Source organism: Triturus cristatus, chromosome 10 (assembly GCF_964204655.1).
Source record: "Triturus cristatus chromosome 10, aTriCri1.1, whole genome shotgun sequence".
Taxonomy (NCBI): Eukaryota; Metazoa; Chordata; class Amphibia; order Caudata; family Salamandridae; genus Triturus; species Triturus cristatus.
In genome coordinates, this window is record NC_140593.1 from 1006673601 (window position 1) to 1006698757 (window position 25157).

General features: G+C 47.6%; 1 protein-coding gene across 1 annotated transcript in view; it reads right to left on the reverse strand.

The window, feature by feature from the left end:
* The window catches only part of CACNA1H (calcium voltage-gated channel subunit alpha1 H), a 1553446-nt gene that overhangs the window by 842769 nt on the left and 685520 nt on the right, over positions 1-25157 (reverse strand). Inside the window, exon 6 of the mRNA XM_085629001.1 lies at positions 24314-24473. Within this exon, the coding sequence (XP_085485127.1) occupies positions 24314-24473 (160 nt within the window). The remainder of the gene's footprint in view (positions 1-24313; positions 24474-25157) is intronic.

Consider the following 25157-nt stretch of genomic DNA (forward strand, 5'->3'; position numbering starts at 1 on the left):
ATAAAACTCAAATAAATAAAATAAATTATATGTATGTCAGGATATGAAGGACGCAAACATCTTCCTACAAAAATATCTAAGTCTAACTATGGAGAACTAATATATTGTGAAGGTAATTACGTGTAGGTAAGTACATATGTATAAATGTTAATGCTGTGTCTTTCTAACTCGTAGAGATATATACCATAAACAGGGGCGTAGGAAGGGGGGTGCGGTGGGTGCGGGTCGCCCCGGGTGTCATCACTGAGGGGGGTGACAAAATAGCAAAAAAATGTATTTTAAACACATATTTTTGCCATTTTGTCACGCCGGGGGTGACAAGAAATTTTCCGCACCGGGTACCACCTGACCTTACTACACCTCTTACCGTAAATGAATATATATGGGGAGTTAAGAATAATAAACCTGCAGTAGCCTTCACAATGTGCTTTAGTCCATATTGTATTAACAATATTTCTGTAGGATGTTTACCCCTTACTGTTCCGCGAGCATACCACGTGGACATTACAGCTGGATTCTGAACAAGATCCACGTGGTCTTCAGCACCCAAATTTCACCTATTGTAACTGCACTATTTCTTTTTTGTTGTTGTGTTTTTTGTTTTGGGAGTTGTATATAGTGCAAACTTGACCCGAAGGTATCAGGGCGCTTTACATGAGCACCATTTACGTTACAGACAGACTCGTTTTTTAATCACGGAGAGATTTAGTGATTTGCCCAGAATCACAGGATGTTGAGTGTACCTGCCGAGACTCCACCCCGGTTCCCCCATCTTAGATAATGACGCTCTAGCCATTAGGCCATATCCTCTACCCTATTTATTGAAAGAGTGTTCCGTACATATCCTGCTTTAGTTTGGGCATGTCTCTTTCTGACTTCTATTAATGGCTGCATGCATGGGAAGAAGATGGACATTTTCTGCAGCATTGGGGGCATGCATCAACAAGCATTTGCAATGCAACAGGTCTCGCAATTACGAGAGTTTGAGCTATTGGCATTGTAAATGACAATGCCTTTTATTAATGTGTTGTTTTTAAAACAGATAAATAAATGGCATTGTCAGTTACGTTACCAATAGCTTAAACTCTTGCAAATGCAAGATCGATTGCATTGCAAATGCGTTTGGCGCCCGTGCTATAATTGTTTTTTTAAAGTGTTAGGAGTGAGCATGTCCTGCCCCCAACAGCATGCAGGACAAAGCTATTGAGAAAATAGTGCTGGGTTGCTATAATTAAAGCCCGCCAAGTAACAACACACATAACAAGGGGTGTCGCCACAGGAGGTTACAAAATGAGACAAGGCGGTACTATGGCGGGACTACTAAGTCTTTTGACCAATGAACAGCCACATTTTACAGTGGACAATGATACATGCCAATGAAAAATATGGGTGGAGAGTGGGTGGAGCTTCGAGTCCCTACCTGAATACAGCACGCCTCGCAGAGCAGCGCATGCGCTGCCCAGGCTCGACCTAAAAAGTAAGAGGAAGTGTTTCTGCTAACCTGGACTTTTCGAAATAAAAGAGGAAAAATGTGAAGGGTCAGTCACAAAGGCCTCTGCCATGCTGCAATGTGTCGTGTTTTCAGGGGAAACAATTAAATACGCATGGGCTTGATATTAATATCGCAAGGGAATATTTAGGTAACTTTCTGCATTACAGAAAATGAGGGCTTGGACAGTCATAAGCACCTCCACCACTGTGCTGAGTTTGGCTGCCTTGTCTTCTGATGTACTTGGTTCTTTGTAGGGAAGTGTCAAATGTCACATGAAATGATAATCCTCAAAGAAAATGTAGAAAAGAAATAAAATGCGCCCTGGAAGAAAATGAATAAAGAAAGCCTGCGTTCTGCCTTCTTGCATATATCTAACTTGTCTTTGGTTCAAGTTCAAAGGGTTTCCTGACTCAGTCACAGACCTTCTCGTGAAGCCGCTTCTCAGCTAATGTTCATTGCATGGTTCATTTCAGAGCCAAAGACATAAAGTGCATTGGAAAAAAAGGAATGTAGATGAGGGAGGAGTTTGGAGGAGAGGAGAAAGGAGCCGGGGCAAAGGAGACATGCAATTAAAGGGGCGAGGAGGGGAGGGGAGAGAGGAGAGGGGAAGAGATGAGAAGAGAAGACGGGAGGGCAGGAGAGGAGAGGAGAGAGGGGAGGGGAAGGAGAGGGGAGGAGAGCATGGGAGGGAGAGGAGGGGACAAGGCAAGGAAAGGGGAGGGCAGGGGAAGGGGAGGAGGGGAGGGAAGAGGAGAAGTGAAGGGAAGGGAAGGGAAGAGAAGGAGAGGGGAGGGGTGAGGCAGGGAGGGGAGGGGGGATGGGAGAGGAGAGTGGAGGTGAGGGGAGGGAAGGGGCGAGGAGAGGAGAGGGCAGGGGTAGGGGAAGGTGAGGAGAGGTGGAGAGGGGGGAGGGGAGAGGTGGGGAGGGTAAATAACCGGATGGGGGGAAGGAGAGGAAAGTAGAGGTGAGGGGATAGGAGAGGAGAGTGGAGGGAGGGAGGGGAGGGGAGGGGAAGACATGAGGGAGGGAATTGAATCAAGGTGAGGGGAGGGGAGGAGAGAGGAAAGGAGAAGCAAAAGGAATGGTGAAGGGATGATGATCATAAGAAAGTGGCGGAAAGGAGTGTCATGTACAGAGTGGCAGCCATGAGGAGGACAGAAGAATGGAGACAACGGTCGGACCATGCATAGGTGCAAGAATACAGTAGGAAAAAATACAATGGAGACACAGGGATGGAGGAAAAATGGGATGCTGGGGTGGAGACATGAGGCAGGAGAGAGAAAATAGCAACTGTGTTTGAGAGGGGAATAGAAGCAGTGTTTAGGAGTATAAGCAGGGTTTGAAAGAAGAGTGGAGGAAGAGGATACAAGAGGAGACATGAACAGCCTACACTCAGGGATGGACAGAAAGGAACATTTAGGAACGAGAGGCAATGTTGAAGGTGATTGGAATAGACCTACAGGGAATGAGAGGCCTACCAGGGGCATTGGAGAGAGGATACAGAGGTAGGTGGTGGAGGAGAATATGAAAATAAAGTGTGAGAGATAAAGCAAGATTGTCTAGATAGATAGCTAGATAGGTAGACAGACAGACAGATGGATGGATGGTGGATGGACAGATAAATAGATAAATATATAGACAGATAGATCGATAGATAGATAGATAGATAGATAGATAGATAGATAGATAGATAGATAGATAGATAGATAGATAGATAGATAGATAGATAGATAGATAGATAGAAAGATAGATAGATAGATGGTCGTGCAGATGATGAGGGTTTCTACTGAAGAGCATAGTTACTTTTGGGTACATCATTAAAGTCTATCTTCTCGAGCATCAGTTGTCTCACAGGAATGTATCTGATGGGGATTAAAAAAATAACATATTGTGTTTTGGAGGCCATAGGGGAGATAGTTGAAGAGCTGGCAAACGATCCAACTTGGGTAACAGGTGCGACTCCTCCATGTGGATGGAGGAGCGTCGCCCCACTGCTTTCTCGCAGTGCGAGAAGCAGAAACATAAAATGGTATTATAAATATCATTTTATGTTTCTGCTTCTCGCACTGCGAGAAGGCAGAAGAAGGGTTTGGTTGGGGTGGGCGGTCCTGCTCGAGGGCAGGGGAGGAGTGGCTAGCCCAATGTTGCGGGCCCTGACTGTTTGGTCGGCCCTCTGGGGCTGACTAAACCAATCTTGCGCACTCTCCCTTTTAGCAATGTAGGATGCATGCAGACTACATGGAGAAAATGGCCTACCCATAGACGCCTGTGTGGTCGGCGTCCCAACCAATCACAATGCTGCCATTGCAGCGTTGTGATTGGCTTAGGGGAGGGGAGGGAGTCTGCCTGCTTTCTGTTCCTGTAGAGGCAGGAAATTAAGAGCAGACCCAGCAGTGAAGACACGGGACCCAGGAAAGTTAAGTTTAAAAAAATATTATTATTTAAACTCCCACCTCCTCGCGCGACCCCCCTTCCCTCACGACCACTCGCCTGTACCCCCCCCCACGCAAGACTCCACGCCCACCCCCCACTCGTGATCCGTGCCGGCCGCGGCTGTTGGGTAACCAGCCTTCCCACAACCGTTAATGTCACAAACTCACTGGATCAATCGAACCTCTTCATTCCAGATTTATCAAATGCATTAGAGCTTCATACTTCTGAAGAGTTTATCTTTCTAGCTCTGTTTATATAGGTCAGGGTTAACTGTCAAGTCACAGGAAAGGGAGGAACCCACTGTGATTGAAGTCATTTGTCTGATGGTCCTTCCGGGGCAAATATGGGGCACCACAATTTAGGGTTATGTTATGTATTGGTATTTTTTATTTAGCACATACTCACCGAGGTTTCATGTGTTCCAAAGTTTCCTAAAATGAGAAAGTGATGACTCTGTTCAAAAACTGATGGTAAAGAACTCCATAGACTTGAACACTTTTCTGCTAGGAATATGGAGCAAGCTTAGTTGTTTTAGTACTGGTGAGATATGCTGTTAATTTGGGATGTTGCATTTTTTAAATTATCTGAAAATAGGGTGTGCTGAATAAATACTATTTCCATCGACCAATCGAGATATAACAGACACATGAAACGTCTTATCAATGAAAGATCAAATATAGCACAGAGTTTTAGCTGGAAGAAACGTGAGCTAGCCACTTTGATACCTGTACTTCAAGTGAAAAATTAGGGTCCAAACATTGCCTAAATTGTGTATAACTGAGGCGCGAATACACCACAAGGTTATAACATCCAGCAATCTAGATGTGTGGGATAGTCTCTCCTTCTGGCGCTATGAGTAGCTCTGTTTTGCTTGGATTTACCTTCATGAAATGTTGTGACATCCACAAATGCCCGAATGATAACCGTTGTGACTTGGGCTTAGACTTTAAGGGAAGAAGCATAATGACTGGTTGTCAGTAGAGTCTGCTATCGGACGGGGATGGTGGGGCAGGGGAAGGTGGGGAATGAAATCAAAGAAAACAAGGACTTACCTGGAATGGCTAGCTGCTGTCTCATCGCCGTCCTCTTCCATCTTCCTGTCTCCAGTCCTGGCCGGCAGCAGGAAGCACCCGGGCACACAGGCTCCCCAGAGCCAATCACAAAGCTGCAATGCAGGTTGTGATTGGTCTGAGTGCCGCAGTTTGGTGCTCAGACAGGGAGAGGGGGCCTGTGCATGTTCATCACCAGGCTGTATAATTCAGCCTGCTGGGGATTATGCAAAGTGCGCAAGACTGTTTGGCCAGCCCAAGAGGGCCGACCAAACAGTCATGTGCCTTTAGGGAGTGCAAACATCTCCTCCCATGCTCTGGCCAGCCCCACCCCGCCACTGACTGCATTAGGAGAATTAAAATGAAAATAATGATATGCCAGGAACAGTCACTGCTGGTTGACAGTCTGTTAGATATGAGGTGACTGCCTTATCTTAAATACCTAAGTCAATGAGCCTGGTGGATAGGCTTGAATGGTCGCTCGCATGAGATACTGTGTAGAGCTCCAACAGGTCCGAAATCTGTTCACCTCCCTTATCCACCAATCTACCCAGATCATCCAGGAATGAAGTAAATACCCCTTCAGTGCTTCCACCAGCACTGAACCTGGAGGTATGTTTTCATACATAGTTTTGAAGATGATCAAAAGATCAATCTTTGCAGCAGTTAACACCAATAAGGAAGCAAAGGAATGGATCTACAATTATTCAACTACGTCCATGCCTTAATGGGCTGTGTGGCGAATGTATGATGTTACATCGCATACATTTACAACGCTGTATTTTACATTGCGTTTGTTACAACGCAAGTCGTTACAACGACTTGCACTGGAGGGCGCTGGACTTAGGAATAGTATAATTTACTATTCCAACTCCAGTCTACGTACAGTAGGGAAGGTGTTGGAATAGTAAATCATACTATTCCTTAGGTTAGAGCACCATCCAGCGCAAGTCGTTGTAACCACTTGCGTTGTAATGACCACGATGTAACGGATGTCTCCCTGTGTGTCATCTCAGCCAAGGACCTTTCTCTAGAGACCCATCGGCATTTAGTTTGAACCGTCCAGGGCATCTCTTGATTCCACACCGATCATTGATTGTTTGGAGGCACCTTACCCTAACTGAAGCATTTGACTATACTTTAATCCTTTCCACTGAAGCTTCTATAACAAAGTATTCAAATTTGCTAAACCCACATCAGATACAGACATGACCTCTATAGGAGCTAATGAAGCTCAACAGTATTTCTGGTAGTAGCTGTGCCTATCAGAAAGCCCCTGTTTCCTAGCTCACCATGTAAACTTCTGACTCTATTCACTTTTGTCCCACTGAAAAAAATCAGTAGCACATAGATCTCTAGTTATATCTCCCTGTGATGGGAGCTTGGAATTCTAGGAAGTGTGAAACAAATAACAATTTTCTTCACTAAAAATAGACCCCATCTACGTGGAATGAACCACGTCTGCTCTCCAGCAGATCTGAGAATGTACTTTTATTCATTTCAGAAGCTACTTGACAAAATAGGCTGTAGGGTCACGGTGCACCCTGTGCTGACAACTCAAGGACAATAGAAAAATCAGGTTGAAGAAAATGTTAGATTTCTTTCCTGGATTACTTTAAAAGCTGTACAGTGCTGAGCAGTTCTAGTTTTCATTTTTACAGGGTCACCTGCTCATGTCTGCTTTTATATAAAAAAAAATGAACCTATGAGTTCAAAACAACAGGCTTGCCTACGCAAAACCATGGTCATTTTGTTAGCGAATCATAAGTTTATTCATCCACGCAAACGTGCTAGGGCACAATGACAGACTTGCAGTCATCAGTAGAAGGTCAAAAATGAGGGTGCAGAGAAGCAACACATCACAGGATGGGGGCACAGCGAATGGGATTACTCAAACTAGAAGGCTGGACAAACCAACGCAGAATAGACACCAAGGAAGCAGAAGAAATAGACAAAACAGATTGGAAAGTGAAGTACAAGATTGAGGTAACTTAGAAACATGTTACTGGAAGTCCACTTTAGGATGGTCAAAAACAGGCTCTAGTAGTGACTGTTCTTTCCCTGAGTCTAGAAACAGAGGCCCAGGTTTATCGAGATATTGCGTCACGGTTGAGTCACACAATGTGACGCAAGGCAACGGAAGCCGTAAAGTCAGATTTACTGTGCCATGATGAGGTGCATTGCGTGGCTCTGTGTGGCATAGTAAATGTGGAATAACGCAAAACAGTACAAATTGCTGCTTTGTGTTACCCAGCGTTGTGAGGGCATTCCATGGGCAGAGCGTGTTTGTTCCCACACATCCATCCATGGTTTTTGGCACACTCCCAGACATACTAGGACTAGTAAACTTGGGAATGCGTCACAAGTTTATGCCTTCCCAGGTGAGGCGTAACAAGGAGAAATATGTTTAGTTCGACTAGTTATTTCCTCTTTCTTCAACTGCTGCATTCTGCAGCACACACAGGAAGAGGAAATTGATGCTGAGGATTCCTTTTGTTGGGGATGGGGTCCCTTCCTGCACAAAAACAGTCCTGCCTGTAATGCTGGCAACCTTGCACCTTGGCACAAGGGTGCCTGCGTTGGCTCATGTCAACCACCAGTGTGCCTGCGCAGAAAGCGAGCAACAATGCTCCATCCCTTCGTAATTATGGTGCATTACTGCTCTTTCCATTTGACATAGTGCAGCAAGATGTCTTATTGCTTTGCGCCAAATGTTGATAAATTTGGCCCAGAGAATACTGTCCATGGGACACATGGACATTTAAAAGCTCTTTTGTGGAGTCTGTGGGATGCCTATGTGGTTTCAGATCTCTGTGCTACATGTCAATCAGAAACTCTTTGTTTCTTTGTGTCAGCCATGGTTCCCTATTGAAACATAGGGAAAAAATGTATCAAAATGGATAAGGGCTTATGATAAAAGCCCAGTAGAGTTAACAAAGAGACATGTTGTCAAGTTAGTCACGATAAAAAAAATGGAAGGTATTTACTTATATGAAAATGAGTTTGAGTTATTTAAAGTCACGGATAGAGTAAAAAGACACTGCACACATCCCTTTTTAGAGTTTTCACAAGATATTTCTTTTACAAAGAATGTCTTGTGAGAACAATTTCCTGGTCAATGAGAGATGAGAATGAGGAACCATGCATAGCACGAGTAGCCCTGTGATCAGGATGTGAACAAGACTAAAGTCAGAGAATGATCAGTAGGCCACACCAAAGTTTGTCACCCTGTACATCTGAGTGCACTCTCCTACTCTCCTGTCAGCTACTGTGCTTCACTGTGAGGAACAAGAGCCATCTGCAAGTGCATTGCTCATATAACCTTTAGTTAAGTGGCTCTTCACAGTACAGTGTCAGATTACCAAAGTCAGAATATCCTCTGACATAAATACTATGTCCTAAAAATCATTTGAAAATATATTGTCCCATTGGAGTTAATGTTAGAAATTCTGCACCGATTGCTACAATATTTTTGTAAACAATATTTAGGAAACTATCTTTTTGTGAACAAAATTTCTGAAAGCTATATTTTGAGATAAAACCGTTCTTTGCTTTTTCACCTAAACGAAAAATGTAAATGTAAATCGCAAACTACTCACCCTTACGGGTCTCAAGGTGCTGGGGGCCATTGTGGAAATTAAGTGAGCTATTGCCCAGAGTCACATGGTGCGGAGCTGAGCTGCCCCCGGAGCTGGGATTGAACCATGAACCCTGTGTTCCGAAGTCAGTTGCCCTGGCCGCTGCAACACACCTCTCCACATCAAAAGATGGGTTAGGTCTCTAACTGACTAACTTATTTTCTGAAAATTCTAGCAAACGTGTCTAATATTCTTCCACTTCCAAATACATTTCTAGTATACAGATGTTTTTTAGGTCTCAGCCTGGCGAAAAGCAGCGCATGCGCTGCTCAGCCATGCTGAGGGTCTTTTGGAATCGATACGATTCCAGCGTGCATGCGGTGAGGCAAATGAGACAAAAGATGTGCACGCGGGGATTGGATGCTTTACTGGCGGCGTGATACACTGTGGACTTTTTTTCGCCGCCAGTAAAGGCATTCCCTGCGTGCGCATCGTCTGTCCATCCCATGGCGGGCCGCACTTGATATGCCATTGACACCTCTCAAAATAGCAGTTCCTGTAGACAAGGGGCAGATGGGAGTTACGTCTGTGACAGTGTATTTACACAGCACACAGGCGCCGAAGGCACCATCAGGTCGGCCACCGGTTGCTGCTAAAGTAATTGCAATGATGAGGAGCTGCTGTAATCTTTTCAGCGGCTGTCTGTTAATACCTATTCCACCGTGATCATACAGGCACACAGGCCTAGCAGGTGCAGAAAGGGAGAGTGACAGCCCAGGGGAAACCCTGGTACCGTCTGTAAAATGGACACTCTCCGCTGAGCCCTTGGTCTGCACTTGCTTCCTTGCTGTGTTGCATCCACAGCAGGGACGCTGTGGCGCATGTTGCTGACACGGGGTCTGCTCCTAGGCATTTATTATTTATTCAATGCATTTTTATATAGCGCGAACTTTACTCAGAGGTGTCAGAGCGCTTTGCTATAGAGCGAGGGAGGAACGTCTAATCTCATTGCAGCGAGAATGACGGCTAAGGAGTTTTGAAAAAAGAAAAAAGAAGGCTGCCTTCATTTAAGAAGCTTGCACAACGACGGATAATTTGTTGTCTTTGGCGCTCCACTTGACGGATATTGGTGCCATGTTATATTTCAACGATAGGAGTTAAGCCTGGTGACAAGTTACCTTTGAAATGAGCCACTAGTGATTTGGCTATTGACTATTCCCGCTTTTCCTATACCTCACGATTAAAATGACACACTGAACAGTGATTTGTATTGCACTGCTGGTAGAGTGATTCTGGTCCTGAAGAGAGCCCCCCAAGAAGCGGGCTCGAAACACGTTGACCTGTTGTTTTGTTGTTTGGTGCCAAACAATCGTTTGTCATTCACTTTGGGCTGCCTTTCTGTGCAATGTAAATTGGAGATAAAAGTATCAAAGAGTTTATTTTTCATCTTTGGTAGTCCACAGTAGGAATTATTGTATTTAAACTCTGCCGATGTTTGGTAGCTGCCCCTGGTGCTGTTTAATTTTTTGAAAGTTGGTTTTGAGGCCAGGCTGCGGTTGTGTTGTATGGATGGTTGCTGATCAGTGTGGGTTATAAATGTTTGGAGAAAGGGATATGTGAGTTGAATGTGGGAATGTGTAAGAGAGTCATGGTGTATGATGAGTAGTTGTATTTAAAATGTTTTTTATTCTCTTTTTTTGATAAAGTTGTGCTGCATTTTCAAAAAGTAATTATTTGGAATTTAACAAAAATGAAAAGGATGTTAAATTAAAATTAAAATAAGCAAAATCTGGCTTTTTGTGTTACAGAATTTCTTTTCTATACACCAGGGAAGGTATATTCGAAACAGTATCAGTATTGGCAATTTTGTTGGTTTGGTATTTGAGGCTCAGCCTTACTGATTGGAGCCAAGACCCATGATTTGTTCTCTACTTGCTATAGAGCGGGCATCACCCAGGCAGGCAAGGGTTGAATGACAGCTGCTGTATCCAAACACGAGCACTTCACTCTAAAAGGACGGAAGATGGGTGGGTTTTATAGTGACTGGCAGATTTGTGACGGGAAGCCTCATTCTTGTCACAAGAAAGGATCTATGGATAATGTATAGGTTTGTGTTTGGTGATGCCCACCCACACAATGGCCTTTTATGTGAACTGATGTTGACATTTACATATATGTTTTCCACCTGATATGCGCATTCTTGTGTTCATCTATGAAGCAGAGGTAATGTGTCGTGTGAAGAAGAGGGTGTGATTTTCACCCTGAAGTTTCAGAAGTACAGCACCTTATCCACCCGCTTCTCAGATCCCTTCTCCACACCCCCAGAGCCTCCAAGCCCACCCCCAAAAAGCACCGGACTGCTTTGCACTTTACGAGCAGGTCATGTATTCTCCACAGTAACAAGACGACATGGTGCTCCTTTCCCTTAATATTTCTACACAAACGGACAATGCAAAAGCCATTCGACCAATAGCAATGTCTCTTTTCGGTCAATTTTTTCTATGCCAGAATTCATTGGTTCAGCGATACAGTCGAGCCCCCTGCAGCTGTTAAAGCAGTGCGTTTTACTAGTCTGACTTCCAATGCTGTCTTCAGACCACAAGTCTGAATAGCGAGACATAAGTCACCCAAACGAGCCACCGCTTTCGCTTATTGTAGAATCGATGGAACAATTAATTGTTCTGATTTGTATAGAAGGAAATTCCACATACAGCTACTTACCATTTTCTTGAACCTGTCATCTTCTAGAAACAGTCATTCAAATATTACCTGTGCTTATGCAGGGCACACTTCTCCTATTGGTGTGTCTGCGCTTCAACGTTTATAGATTCTGTTAGACAACGGATATTCAGTGCATGTTATCAAGTCGGGAGAATGAAAGGCAGAGTCGGCCTTCTTCGAATTTGAAGCTTTGACATGGAGGGTGCACGTCAACCTACATGTCTTAGAAATGTCATCTCTTGGAAGCCGCCACTATAATAATATCATGAATTGTGAAGAGCGTAGTACTCTTTCTGGAATGTTTTTGTGTTTTAAAATGTATGAATATTGCTAGTCTGCTGACCTGAAACTCATGTCATCAGCCCCGGAAAACTGACAGATGGAATCGTCCCTCTTGCATTTGAACCTTTGACCTTCAGGTTGTACACTTATCTCTGCAGCCCGCGCCTCGCTCACCTAAGCTGTCGCAATAGCTGCAGCCTTTCTATTTGGTACTCCTACTTAACCTTGATAAGTGCCAAGAGGCCAATTAAATGGCGCGTCCAGCGCTATGTGAAAACACATAAGTCGCCCATGCTCCTGTGTATTCTTGCATAAAATAATTTAAGAAACTGGAAAAAGGTTCTTTGAGGCACAATACAAGGAGCACTCACGCCCAATGCTGAAATGTGCAGAAATAAAAAATTAAAATAAAAAAAATTGAGATAATTGCAGAATGCTCTACACCAGTAGTGATCGTTCGGTCACACAACCTCTAATTCGGCTGTGTATGAGGCAAATGTTCAGTATGTCTGAGAGCAGTTCTATCCACTGACCTGTTCCATTCCCGCCACTTTTCAGACATAACATTTCTGAAAGCATTCTAAATATCTCTTTAGGATGGGAAGTGTCAGCATTTTATTTACACCCGTCTCCGGGAAACAGTGGCTTAGAGCAGCATCATGTAGTAATTTGCTTTAAATCCGGAAGGGTTCCTTGTTTCTGCAAACCTACAAATGGATGGTTCTCAAGTGATATTACAGACTTCTGTTGGCTATGATAAAAAGATATGACAAACCGGGTCCCCAATCTGCGAGCACTCTTTTAGGGACACATTATCAAGCACGGCGTTAAAATTATCGCCGCTTTAGCGGTAGAAAACTGCCGCTAAAGCAGCGATAATGGGCTTGATAATATGCCGCAGAAAATTCCAATAGAAGCCCATGTTGACACCAGAACATGGGCTTCTCTGGGAATTCTCAAGGACATATTATCAAGCCCATTATCAGTTTCCTGCCGCTAAAGTGGCGTTAATATTATCTCGCTGTTCCTTGATAATATGGCCCTTAGGGGCATATTAACAAGCCAGGCGATAAAATTATCGCCGCTTTAGCGGCAGAAAACTGCCGCTAAAACGGCGATAATGGGCTTGATAATATGCTCCATGGAATTCCAATTGAAGCCCATGTTTGATGTCCTTCACATTTAACATGGGGTTCAATTGGAATTCCATAGAGCATATTATGAAGCCCATTATCGCCGTTTTAGCGGCAGTTTTCTGCTGCTAAAGCGGCGATAATTTTATCGCCTGGCTTGTTAATATGCCCCTTAGTTCTTAAAAGTTCCATTTTAATATTCTCTGAGTTTGGAGGTTGCATCTGGTTTTGAGTTACTCACACCTTCTTAAAACCAACACCCCTCTGACAGATCTCCTGAGAGCTTCAGGCAGTGTATTTTCTTTCATCTTTGGCTGGAATGCAAATGTAGCTGTAGCTCAAACTCTTGCTTACGCAATACTCTCAGTGATGGGGAACAGCAGTGGAAAATCACAAATCTAGCGCACTCTCTAATTCAAGCTGAAAACCAGATTGACTTCTTGAATTTCCTAAAGCAGTTCTCCGAGAAGTTGCCTCATCACTGTAAAATTATTTACGCATAGCAATGCTCGCCATAGGGAGCTTGAAAAAAGCCCTGCACCGGTACGTCAGGTAGCACTAATACCATGTATACAATATACAAAATAGTATCATACCAGAGCTACTTGTAGAAAATGAGCTAAGGGGAGAAGTCTGCACCTATCATCTATACAGACTTCTTTTGCTGGTTATCGGAGGCTTCATTGACCATAAATTCCACGGGGCAGATTTACAATAACTGGCGCAACACTGCATATCAGCAGGGATGCGCCAGTTATTTTGCGTCACGGCAGACACCTCTTGCGCCACCATGGATGCACCACATTTACAATGTGGCGCACCATGGGGCAAGAGTAGACAGATGCGTGAAGCATCTGCTGCCGTAAAGGTGACGCATTGCTGGAGTCACGTCGTAAGTGCGACGCAGCTCCAGCAAGGCTCGGGGTGCCCCTATGCCTAACATGCTGCGTCAATCCTTACGCCTGCTTCCAGCAGGCGCAGGGTTTTGACACAGCATGGCCATAAAAGTGACTGAGTGAAATCTTGTAGATTTCACTCAACCACTTTTAGGAGTCGTTCCTGTGCCGGAACGCCCCCACCTGCGCCGGAACGCCCATATCTGGCGTATGGCTTTACAACGTGACGCATCTCCCTAGATGCGTCACGTTGTAAATGCCCCGCAGCATGGCGCTGGTTTTGCGTCGCCGCTGCGTCACAGAAGTCACGCAACGGTGGCGTAAAAGTGTCGCAAGGGGCTTGTAAATCTGCCCCCATATTTCTAGGAAGCCTCTTAACTGCTTACTGGGCAGTGACAGTGTGAGTGCGGGATACACCATTTAAGGAGCAAAGATCACTGCCTTTCATTCAGATATTTGAAGGTTCTAGGTGCCCCCCTTTTAGCTATTCCAATAAAATCATCGGCTCGAAGACCTTTATCTTTCAGAAACTCAAAAGCCTTTGCTGCTTCATGTGTACTTGTCGCTAGCTACCCAGTCATCCGAAAGGAACTACTTACAAACGTTTTATATTTGTCTCAAGTACCAGATGTAAATGCATAGATTTATATCTGAAACATTTGGGGATTCGTCAATAAGAAATGAGTGTTAATTTGTCAAGAACATTTTCTCACAGGGCTTTTTGTACAGTCCATTCTGGAAGTACCACAGTCATTTTAGAATGTCCACTAACTTGCCTCTGATATTAACCCGTTGTATGCTCATGACGAGCCTGGCTCGTCATGAGGCACAGTGGAGCTGTGCTCATGACGAGCTGGGCTCGTCATAACGGTCGCACCACTCCCACGCGTAATTGATTCCCCGCCTGTACGGGAGAATCAATTAGTGGGCGGAGCCGTGACGAGCCCAGCTTGTCATGAGCACAGCTCCACTGTGCAGCATGATGAGCTGGGCTCATCACGAGCACAGCGCCGCCGCCGCCGCCCCCACGCTGCGGGGGAATTACCCCCGCGGCGAAGGGGTTAATTGATGTCCCCCAGGTGGTATATTTTGTAATTCTGGCCCCCTTTTCTTCCCAGCTGGGTAGATGCCTGCACTGCATCCAGTAACGCAAAGTTCCTCTTGGTTTAAAATTAAAACCCTTGTAAAAAATAAGACCCACTGCTAATGTTTCCTCTTCCCAGACTGGTACTGCTTTGTACCATGCGTAAAAAACCATCCAAGCAGCAGTCTTTTTCTGCCTGCCCACAGGAAAGGGAATCTTTTGAGGGATTCTTCTGATGCGCCACTTTTGTATTGCGTTGCCTCTGTTTGCTGTCTGCTCTTCATGTAAAGTGGCACTTTTCGACATTTTGCGATTCATATTGTGTCTCCATCTTCCACCTTAGCTTTTGAACACCAACATTTAGCAGTATCTAAAGTGCAGTTTCTCCTTAGTGATTGTTCCTGACGAGATTTGCATTCCTTGCTTGTGACATTTTTTTCACCCGGGGAGTTCTGTACATTTTGTGCAGGAATCCAGCAAGGTTACTGAAGCAATCAACTTCTATCCATGTTGAACGCGGGTCTGGTACTGCAGGAAGTTACTGGCTTAGGCCAAAAGTTACTAGTTCCATTGAGGTACGAAGGGTTTCAGGGTGGTGCACAGAAACTGTTTTGGTCTGCCTTATGGTACCTGTGTGAGGCACTTTCCAATTCTACTTGTTCAGGAGGTAGGCCAACCTTGCACAAGCACTTGTGAGTGCCTCTTGAAAGCTCAGTGAAAGCAGTCTGTGCCGGAAGACCTATTTAGACCTCATAAAATATTACTGTTGAGAAGTTTCCCTGCTTTGCACCACCACCAAACAGCCACAGCGCTCAAGGGCTGATTTGTCATCCACATCTCCCCTCCAGCCCCAAATTTTGGTAGGCCTGTGACAAATCTTTTCCAGCGAAAGTTGTCTTGCTACCTCTGGACTTCCTGCACCAGTCCACTTGTGCCACCTAGGCCCAGTGCAAAATAAATCTTATTTCTCTGTGGATCTAACGTTTCATGAAAACATTCTTTGTTGTGTGACTGTGTCAATCCCAACACTCCCTGTAACACTCATGCTTAATTAAGCTCAGTAACATACATCGCATCACACTTGAAAAGTCTTTTTTTTATGCAGACTTTTATATAGCTGAACTTGACTCGAATCGGGTATCAGAGCGCTTTACATAGCACCATTTACGGTACATGAGGACACATATTAATTTTTAGGTCGAGCTTTTGAGATCTCTTGTATATACTTTAGTTATACTTCTATGTGTATATAGTTTGTGGGCTCTGGAGATCAGCCCTAGGACTTGTCTGCTTCCGCTTAGGGACTTTTTATTCTGTTCAACTGCCTCTATTTAACTGTCTTGATAGAAAACGAGCAGTAGAGGTCAGTAGAATACCAGAATTTCTTTCTGCTGAGGGACTTACTTTTTAAAAATTTTCTGGCAACTGCCTCTATTTAACTTTCTTGATAGAAAATGACCAGCGAGGTCAGTAAAATACCAGAATCACTTTAGCATTCTCTAGATTCCAGTCCATATAAATTGTCTTCCACGAGCACCCGTAGACAATATTATTTTTTTCAAATCTTGTATTTTCAGTGATATGACCACCGAAGGCCTTGATTTCATATTAAAAACAGAGCTTTGGACTATACCATTTCCCACTGAAAGTCAATATTTCTCTCCTTGTGTTCCCATACCTGGCGTGTCACGCAGTTTGGTGCTTACTTTCCCTCCATGTTAAAGAACAGTAGATGTTTTAGCACCCAGGTTAATGTGCTACATAGCTAAATACATATAAGGACCGAAAGGCGAGACCGATTGCATTGCAAATGCTTTTCTCAGCTTGGTGGGACGTTTAGCATGTGGACGGCTACTTATTGCCCCCAAGGGACACTATATCAGACAGTTCAGCATCATCTGAGGAGGAGGGGCTGCTGTTAATTCCCCCGCATCACACGCTGAAAAGCACACGACTACATTCAGTGGCATTGATGTGCTCGGGGCATACAAATGGCCGCTCCTGGGCTAAAGGCGGGCCCATTCTGTGCCTGTCAGTGCCAGGAGGAGACAGGGAAGGGCCGCCTCCCTTGGGTTTGGATTTTTTGTTGTTGTCAAAATTGTGTTTATTAGCAACAAAGAGAAAGTACAAACCATGACATTTGTAATACAACGGAATGAACCGGCAAGCGATAAATAGGGAAGAAAAAAGTACAGACCCAAACCCGGACGTAGAAGAGGCAAGCCTCACCAACTATAACATACGCTAATGTAGGGGTACAGTAGTGCGAAAGATGAGGCGAAGCAAGCCCTAAAACTATGCCCTGGAGATACCCAACGGGCAATAGCTAGAGTCCAATAGTCCGGTGTCCGCAGTCCATGTAGAGAGGAAGTGTCCATTCAAGCCGCAGCCTCCGCGCCATGAAACATCCAACTTGTTTTATAGTAAACCCAACTCCCCAAAATCCCACCCCCTCCCACCCCACACACCCCGTTGAGAAAAAGAGAGAAAGAACGGAAAGGAAAGCGAGAGTAATAGAGAGAGAGAAAGAGGAGAGTCTCAAGGAGGGAGCCCGAAGGCCCAGGACCGGAGACGGACCCATCAAGGGCGGGGTCAGGGCAATGCCTCATCAAGGCGGCACAGTGACTGTGAAATGGGCTACCAGGCGGACCCACCAGTGGCAACTCCAGCGGGCTACAATTGGAACAGCCGCAACCCCCTAACCTGGGGCGGGCAAACAGCCGCCGGCAGTCCCCGAGAGAGGAATGTCACCAGCGGTCCCCATTTGAGTTCGAATGCGGCATAGTCATCTCTAAAAATATCCGCCATTCTCTCTAAACTTAGAAGCCTCCAAAGGCGGGAATGCCACATCGAGGCCGTGGGGGCCGCCTGTTTCTTCCAGTTGGCGGCGATAGCCACTTTCGCCGCCCCCAAGCAAAGCCACATAATGGCCTTATCTGCTCGGGTTTGGCAGCTCAGGGAGGGGTCTCGAAGGCCCAACAGCGCAGCCGCAATAGAGGTGGGGATCGGGTAGCCTAACATAGTCTTGATTTGCGCCAGTATCTCTTCCCAAAAGGGACGGATAGTCGGACAGGTCCACCAGATGTGCTGAAAGTCCCCCAGCAACCCGCACCCTCTCCAGCAGCGGTCAGAGGTGCCCGGGAAGATGCGCCTCAGTTTAGCTGGGTACAGGTACCAATCTACCATCAGTTTCGTGTGCGCTTCCCTTAGTTCTATCGAGTGGTTGTGTTTTGTGATGTCGGACCATAGCGCCTCCCACTCCCGCTCCTCAATCGGCCTATTCACCAACTCTTCCCATTTAACCTTGAATCGTGGAGTCGGGGAGACCACAGTGGCCAGAAGATGACCGTATAAGAAAGAAATTGCCCCCTTCATGGTAGTGGTAGATCGTATGAATTTTTCAAACGGAGTCTGGGGCCTGTTGATCGCCACCTGCACCGCAGTCAACTGGAGCCAGTGACGTAATTGGAGATAGCTGTAGTGTTCAGTTTGCGGGAGGCTAAAGTCAGACCTACATTCGGAGAACGTCATCAACCTAGAATCTCTAAGTAAATGCCCAATCATTAAGCAACCCCCCTCCTCCCAAGCGGTGAATGGCCCTCTGATGAACGCCGGTGGAAAGGCCGCATGCCCGTGGATGGGGGTGTGAGGGGAAGGGAAGGTGGTCCATCGATCGTCCTGGGATAGAGTATCCCAGACCCGTAACGTGTTATCCGGCCTATCCTGTTTAGCGCGCCATATCAGGTCCCAGATCGTCCGTCCAACCGACCTATCCATGTGTAACCAATGTTTATCCGACTCTCTTTTAGACCATTCAATCAGCACGCGCAGCTGCGCCGCCTTATAGTAGAGGTGGAAGTCGGGAAGGCCCGCTCCACCCGCAGAGCGGGGCCTCCGTAACAGGGAATACGACAGGCGGGCTCTCCCTCCCTGCCAGATATAACGGGAAGAGAGAGAGCGCATGGTCGAGAAGAAGGAGATGGGGAGGGCCTGAAATAAGTGGAGCAGCTTCGGCAAGACCGTCATTTTAAGCGAGTGTATGCGCCCCAGCCAAGAAATAAATAGTGGTTTCCAGCGCGCTAGGTCAGCCTTAATTTGAGCTAGAAGGGGGGGGAAATTAGCCTTATACAAATCCTCCACTAACGGAGTAAGCCGAACGCCCAGGTATTGGAGTGATCCAGTCGCCCATCGGAAAGCTGTGCTCTGTTGCTGCCTCGGGAGTTCCTCCTTGGGTATCGTAAGGTTGAGAATATAGGATTTGTCTAAGTTGATCTTGAACCCCGCTACCCGTTCGAAGAGCTGCAGCTCTGCATGCAGAGTCGGGAGTGACGTGGATGGGTGAGGGAGAGGGGAACGTCGTCCGCGAAAAGGGATATCTTGTGTTCCTCCCCCGCAAACGGAATGCCCGATATCCGTGGATTGTGACGTATGGCTAGCGCCAGGGGTTCGATGCTCAAGGCAAACAAAAGGGGGGAAAGGGGGCAACCCTGCCTCGTGCCTCTAGAAAGGGTAAAAGGAGCCGAACAAGTCCCGTTGACTTGGACGCGCGAGGTGGGAATTCGATAGTTGGCCTGAATCATTGCGATGAATGAATCTGCAAAGCCCATCTGTCGCATAGTGGAGAATAAGAATCCCCAGTCCACCCGGTCGAATGCTTTTTCAGCATCCAGTCCGACTAGGAGAGCCGGCATGCACCTCTTGGAGGTTTTTTTTATCAGATGTACAATACGGCGCGTGTTATCATGAGTTTGCCTCCCTGGGATAAATCCCGATTGATTGGGGTGTATCAGAGCTGCCATAAGGGGATTGAGCCTGGCGGCCAGGATATCGGAGTACAATTTAGCGCCTAAGTTCAATAGCGCGATAGGGTGATAGGAGGAACACTGGTCCTTGCGTTTCCCCGGTTTCGGGATGACTGTATTACGGCCTCCGCCATGGACGGCGAAACCGCACCCTGGGCAATTATGGCGTTAAAAAGAAACTGCAGGCATGGGGCCAGGTCTGGCGCGAAAGTGCGGTAAAAGAGGGCCGTGAGGCCATCAGGCCCCGGTGCTTTGTTGAGTTTGAGCGCCATAATAGCTTTGGTGACCTCTTCTAACGAGATGGGGGCACAGAGATCTGCATTGGTAGAGGCAGAGACCTTGGGGAGTGTCAAACCCTGCAAATATTCATTCTACACTGAGGCCTCAAGAGAGTCAGAGCTATACAGCTTGCTGTAGAAGGATCGAAAACAGTCTGCCTTCCCCTTATCGGAGTGTATGACCGTATCTGCAGTGTCTCGTATCCCCTCTATATATTCTTTGTCCCTTTTAACGCGGAGCTGCCGGGCTAGATGTCTCCCATTTTTGTTCCCCTGAGCATATGAGGTTTGGCGCAGGCGCAAGAGGGTGAGTTTGGCCCTGTTTGCGTAGATCGACTTCAGTTTGCCCCTTAAAGCCGTAAGGGGCCACAAAGTAATGCGGGAGGGCTGGGCCTTATGGGCCTGCTCCGCAGCCACCAGCTCTGCTTCCAATCATTCACGCTCCGCTGCTCTCTGACGGTTGAGGGCAGAGTTAAGTGCAATGCACTTGCCCCTAAGCACCGCCTTAAAGGCGTCCCACCGTGTCAGCTCTGAAGTCGCCTCCGTGTCATTAAGGGCAAAGAATTTGTCAATGGGCTCACGGAGCGATTTGCGCAGCACAATGTCTCTAGTGAGAGAGGCGGGAAAGTACCACTTGGGTTGGCGATCCCGTGGGCCGTCCCAATGGAGGGTGACCACGACAAGACTATGGTCAGAGACGGAGAGGGGGAGAATCTGAGCGTCTCTCAGGGACCCCGACAAAAAGCGATTAATGAAAACGTAATGAAGACGGGAATAAGATTGATGGACATATGAAAAATGAGTATAATCTTTCGTGGAGGAGTGTAGTGTGCGCCACGCATCGCATAGGCCAAGATCCGCAAAGCGCTGTTTGGTGGCTAGGGAGAATGAACCCGATTCCGCCCTCTGCGCGTGAGAACTGTCAAGGTCCGCTTGCCATACAAGATTGAAGTCCCCCATCAGGACGACTGAGCCTTCCGCAAACTGCTCCAATTTTGTGCAAATGGTCGACAGAAACACCGCCTGGCCCGTGTTTGGTGCGTATATCGTATTTCTGACCCCTGATAATCCCCTTCACCATCACCCATCTCCCCTCCTTGTCTGAGCGCACATCTAAGGGTTGGAACTTCACCCCGCTATGGAGCATCAACACCACTCCCCGATGCTTGGTGGTGGCTGAGGAACTGTATGTGAGTGGGTATGACCTATGTCGTAACCTATGTTCATCCCCCTTGCTAAGGTCTGTTTCTTGGAGTGCAACCACATCCAGGTGGTGGTCGGATATGTATTTCAGCACCCTCTGGCATTTCTGGGGAGAATTAAGCCCTTGCACATTCCATGAACCTATGGACAAAGCCATTCGGGGGTCCGGTAGCGGTCCTCTGGCAGAAGCATTTCTCAAGGCCCTTGTCCCCCGTCCCACTCCACCCCTCGTGAAGATCCCCCCACTCCCCTAGACAAAAAGAGAGGAAGATAGGTAGAAGAGAAAGAAAAGAGAAAAAAGAACATCCGAATAACCCCAAGATCACATACCATCTAGGAGTAGAGGTCTCGGAGGGCCGTGACAACCCGCCCACCCCCTCCCCGGTTGCCTAATTCTAAATGAGAAAAAAGAAAGATGAAAACATCCACAAGTGCTGAACCCAGGTCCCAGACGGTGCTGAATCGTGTAAGCAGCTACCCAGAGCGACCCTTCCTCCAGTACCGGTATCAACCCCCGGCGGCCTATCCGCCATGCGGAGCCGTTAGGGTCTGCAGCAGTCACACAGGATCCCCCTCAGTAGTGAAGTCCTCCTCAGGACGGCTTCCCTCGCGGAATCATCGGGGAGGAGAGCGACCCACCGTGGCCCACTCCCCGGCCGTCGCCCCAGATCCGCCGGCCGCCGTGTCTCCCGCAGCCTCCTGCTCGTCCCCCGAGGAGGAAAGACCCAATAAGTCCCGGCCGGCCGCGAGGTCCACAACAGTCCGCTGCTTGTTTTTGTATTCAAAAGATAGGCCAAAAGGGAAGGTCCATCTGTATCTGATGCGCTCAGCTCTCAACTTGGTTGTCAGTGGCCTAAAGGATTGTCGTCTCGCCAGCGTGGCCGGGGACAGGTCTTGAAACAGTGAACACGTAAAGCCTTGAAACGAGACCTCCGAGGACGATCTGGCCGCCGCCAGGACTGCCTCCTTGACTTTGTAGGAGTGGAATTTAGCTAGGATGTCCCGCGGTCGTCGTCTGTCACCTGGCGCCAGGAAGCCAACCCTGTGTGCACGGTCGAGCTTGATTTTGAGAATTTGTGGCTTCACCACCTCCGCAAAAAGGCCCTCCAGAAACGCCTCGAGATCAGGGCCCTCCGCCCGCTCCTCCAGGTGGCGCACGCGGATATTATCGCGGCGGGCGCGGTTTTCCAGGTCCTCGGTCTTGAGCTGCGTCTGTGTTAATTGCTCCCGGAGGGCCTGGATCTGTCGCGCGTGGTCTGAGGACCTGCCACCCAAGTCCTGTTGTTGAGCCTCCAGATCCATCACCCGCGTGCCCACCGCGTCGACATCCTGCCGGAGGCCGGACAGTTTGTCCTGAATGTCTGAGCGCAGTTGATCGATGGAAAGCTGCACATCCCGGCTGATCTCCGCCCGTAGTTCGGCCTTGAAGACTTTCCGAGAGGCCAGGAGGTCCTCCTTGGTCAGCGCCATTGCCTCCGACGAGTCGGCCGGCGCCCCGGAGGATCCCCTATCCGTTGGGCCGAAGAAGGCGGTCACCGTGGTGCTTCATTTGACCTGTCCCTTCTTGGCAGGCATAGGGCCTCCCCCGGCCGGGCACCACGCTCACCCAGTGAAAGCAGGAGCCCCCTGGCGGGAGCGCAACACTCGCATGGTGGTGCACTGGGCGCTATAGGTGGGCGCAGTGACAATAGGGCCTTCACCGCAGGGAGTGGGGCGTTCACCGATGGGCCCCCAGCATCACCCCAGCCTCCTGGTCCTTCCGCAGTTGTGCGGCGGTCGCCGCTGGGCCCCCTCGTCGAAGTCTCGGCCAACACAGCACGGTCCCTGGAGCCTCCCCGGGCGTCCCGCGAGGAGAGCACGTCCACTGCCCCCACCGCCGAGCTAGGTCTCCTCCACCACTCCCAGGTCGGGAAGCGTGCGCCCCCCGTTGAAGGCCTCCGCTATCCCCCCGGGGGAAGGCACGCAGCACGGGGGGTCCGTGTGCTCCCAGATGACGCTAAAATCTCACTCACTCTCCAGGGGAGGTCGCTTCACTCACCCGGTGGGCCGGGACGCCTCCTCCAGCCGGCCCGTCGGGCAGGGGCTCAAACATCGACCCGAAGAGGGCACCGCTCCCTCAGCCGCTCCAGCGCCACCAACACCAAGCCAATCGGGATCTCCGCTTTACAGCTCGCTGCTAGTGCTCCGGCAGGCCGCCAGTTTCGGCCGCTTCATCGGGGGCCGCCATGTTGCGGATGTCTGCTGCACCGCTGCTCGTCGTGCCGCGGAAGCCTCAGGTGGGCAGATGATCAACCCGCAACTCGCCCACCTGTGCCCGGACAACAATGGAGGCACCCAGTGGGGAGCAGGGCGTCCCGCCGCGGTTCACTCCCTGCCGGCTCGTCTTCAGTAGGCGTGCAGCGCGTTCACATCCCTGGGGGCCGCCATCTTGCAGGACTCAGCCGCAGCCGCACTCGTCGGGCGGCTGGCGCCTCAAAGGACCAGGAAGCCAGTCTGGACCATGTCGACGCGTGCCCAGCCGCTAGTCATGGCATTCGATGGGTGGCAGACCGCCTGGGATCCCTGGGACAGCTCAGCAACCGGGGTAAGGTCAGGGTGGCACGGGAGCCGACTCGGATTAGGTCCGATCGGCCATCTTGCCCAAGCCACGCCCCCTTGGGTTTGGATTTTAGGCTCTACAGCTACAACCCTCCTGAAAACTGAAGGTACTGTAAGCATCATCTTTCTCCCAAACACTCAAAACACGCGGCTGCAAACCACGTGGAAAGCGGGATTGACACCTCAATTGAAGGAGTGAAGACCATCGTGAAGAACGCTTTTCAACCCTATTTTTTTTTGTTTTGTATTTATTATGTGATTGATGATAATATGCAATAAACAAACAAAGAATGCATTGATTCTCTTATCATTGAGCCGCATCAAGTGAACCATCAATCAGTGATTATGGATAGAGAGGTAAATTAATACCAGCTTGGCACCAAATATATTTTTCTAGCTCTAGAACAAACATTAATACAACATTTCATAACAACAGATGATTTGATATTTCGTTGCTATTTTACATGTTTTTTAAGAGGTTAGCATATCCTTGCTTCCTTGTACAGCACCGAAGTGAAAGTAATCAGTAATGTAAACAAGTATATGCAAATATAAAGAGAGAAATAGATAAGCATATAAATAATTTAAAACAGGTGTATACATGTTCAAAATATGTAAATTAATAAGTAAATGAACAGATGAATAAGCGAAAACAAGTAAATATGAAAGGAAGACAAGCCTTTTCTGAAAGGCAGTGATGAGTTTTACATCAGCCTCACATGTTGCCTGTCCATTTAAGAAATTGTGATGTCAACTGTACTTACAGCACAAAATTCTGGTCGAGGAAACACCTGTTCCGCAGAAGCCCCGCCCAGAGCTGCACACCAACAATGCCGAAGATGAAAAAGACAAAGAAACAGAGGAGGAGGACGTTGCCTAACATAGGCAGAGTGTCTAAGAGCAGGGTCACCAGTATTCTCATACCTGTAGGGAGAAGAGAGAGGAGCAGGTTAATGATGTCTAGCCCAGAGGAGATGTCTGCAATCAGCATCCTTGGGAATGTACATCATGGAAATGTGAGAATGTGCATCCCACCCCCGCCTTCTACAGGTACACTTAGGATTTATCGTATTTGGTGACAATATTAAATAGTTTTGTGCAACAGGCAGATTCACAGGGGTCTCAGACCTATATTTCTTCAAAAATTGAACAAGCTCTAACTGGATTTTATGATTGCATCAGATTATACTGTTTCCAAGCCTGGATTTGTTCTACGGGTTATCGGTGAGGTCATAAGCATTGTCGTCAGAAGATGCTCCATTGTATAGGAAGGATAGCCGAGGTGTGCATTTGTAATTGACTTGGACTCATTCAGGATGGAAAATAACAGAACCCAACATTGAGTAACTAAGATGGTGGATAACGGAGAGATCTGGGGATGCTCGTCTAATTTTGTTTACAAAGTCCTAGATTTACCTTTAAACCAGTACAAGCCACAATAGCTATTGCCAGGGTTCGCAAACCCTCTTGAAAATGGGTTTAGTGTTGGGTTAAGCCAAGGACTTGGGTGCTGCTGTGGAATAAGGTGATCGGATGTCTCGCCTCATACATTGTTATAGAGATGTATATTGTCTTCTCTAAATACGCTTTCAACCGTGGAAGCGTTCC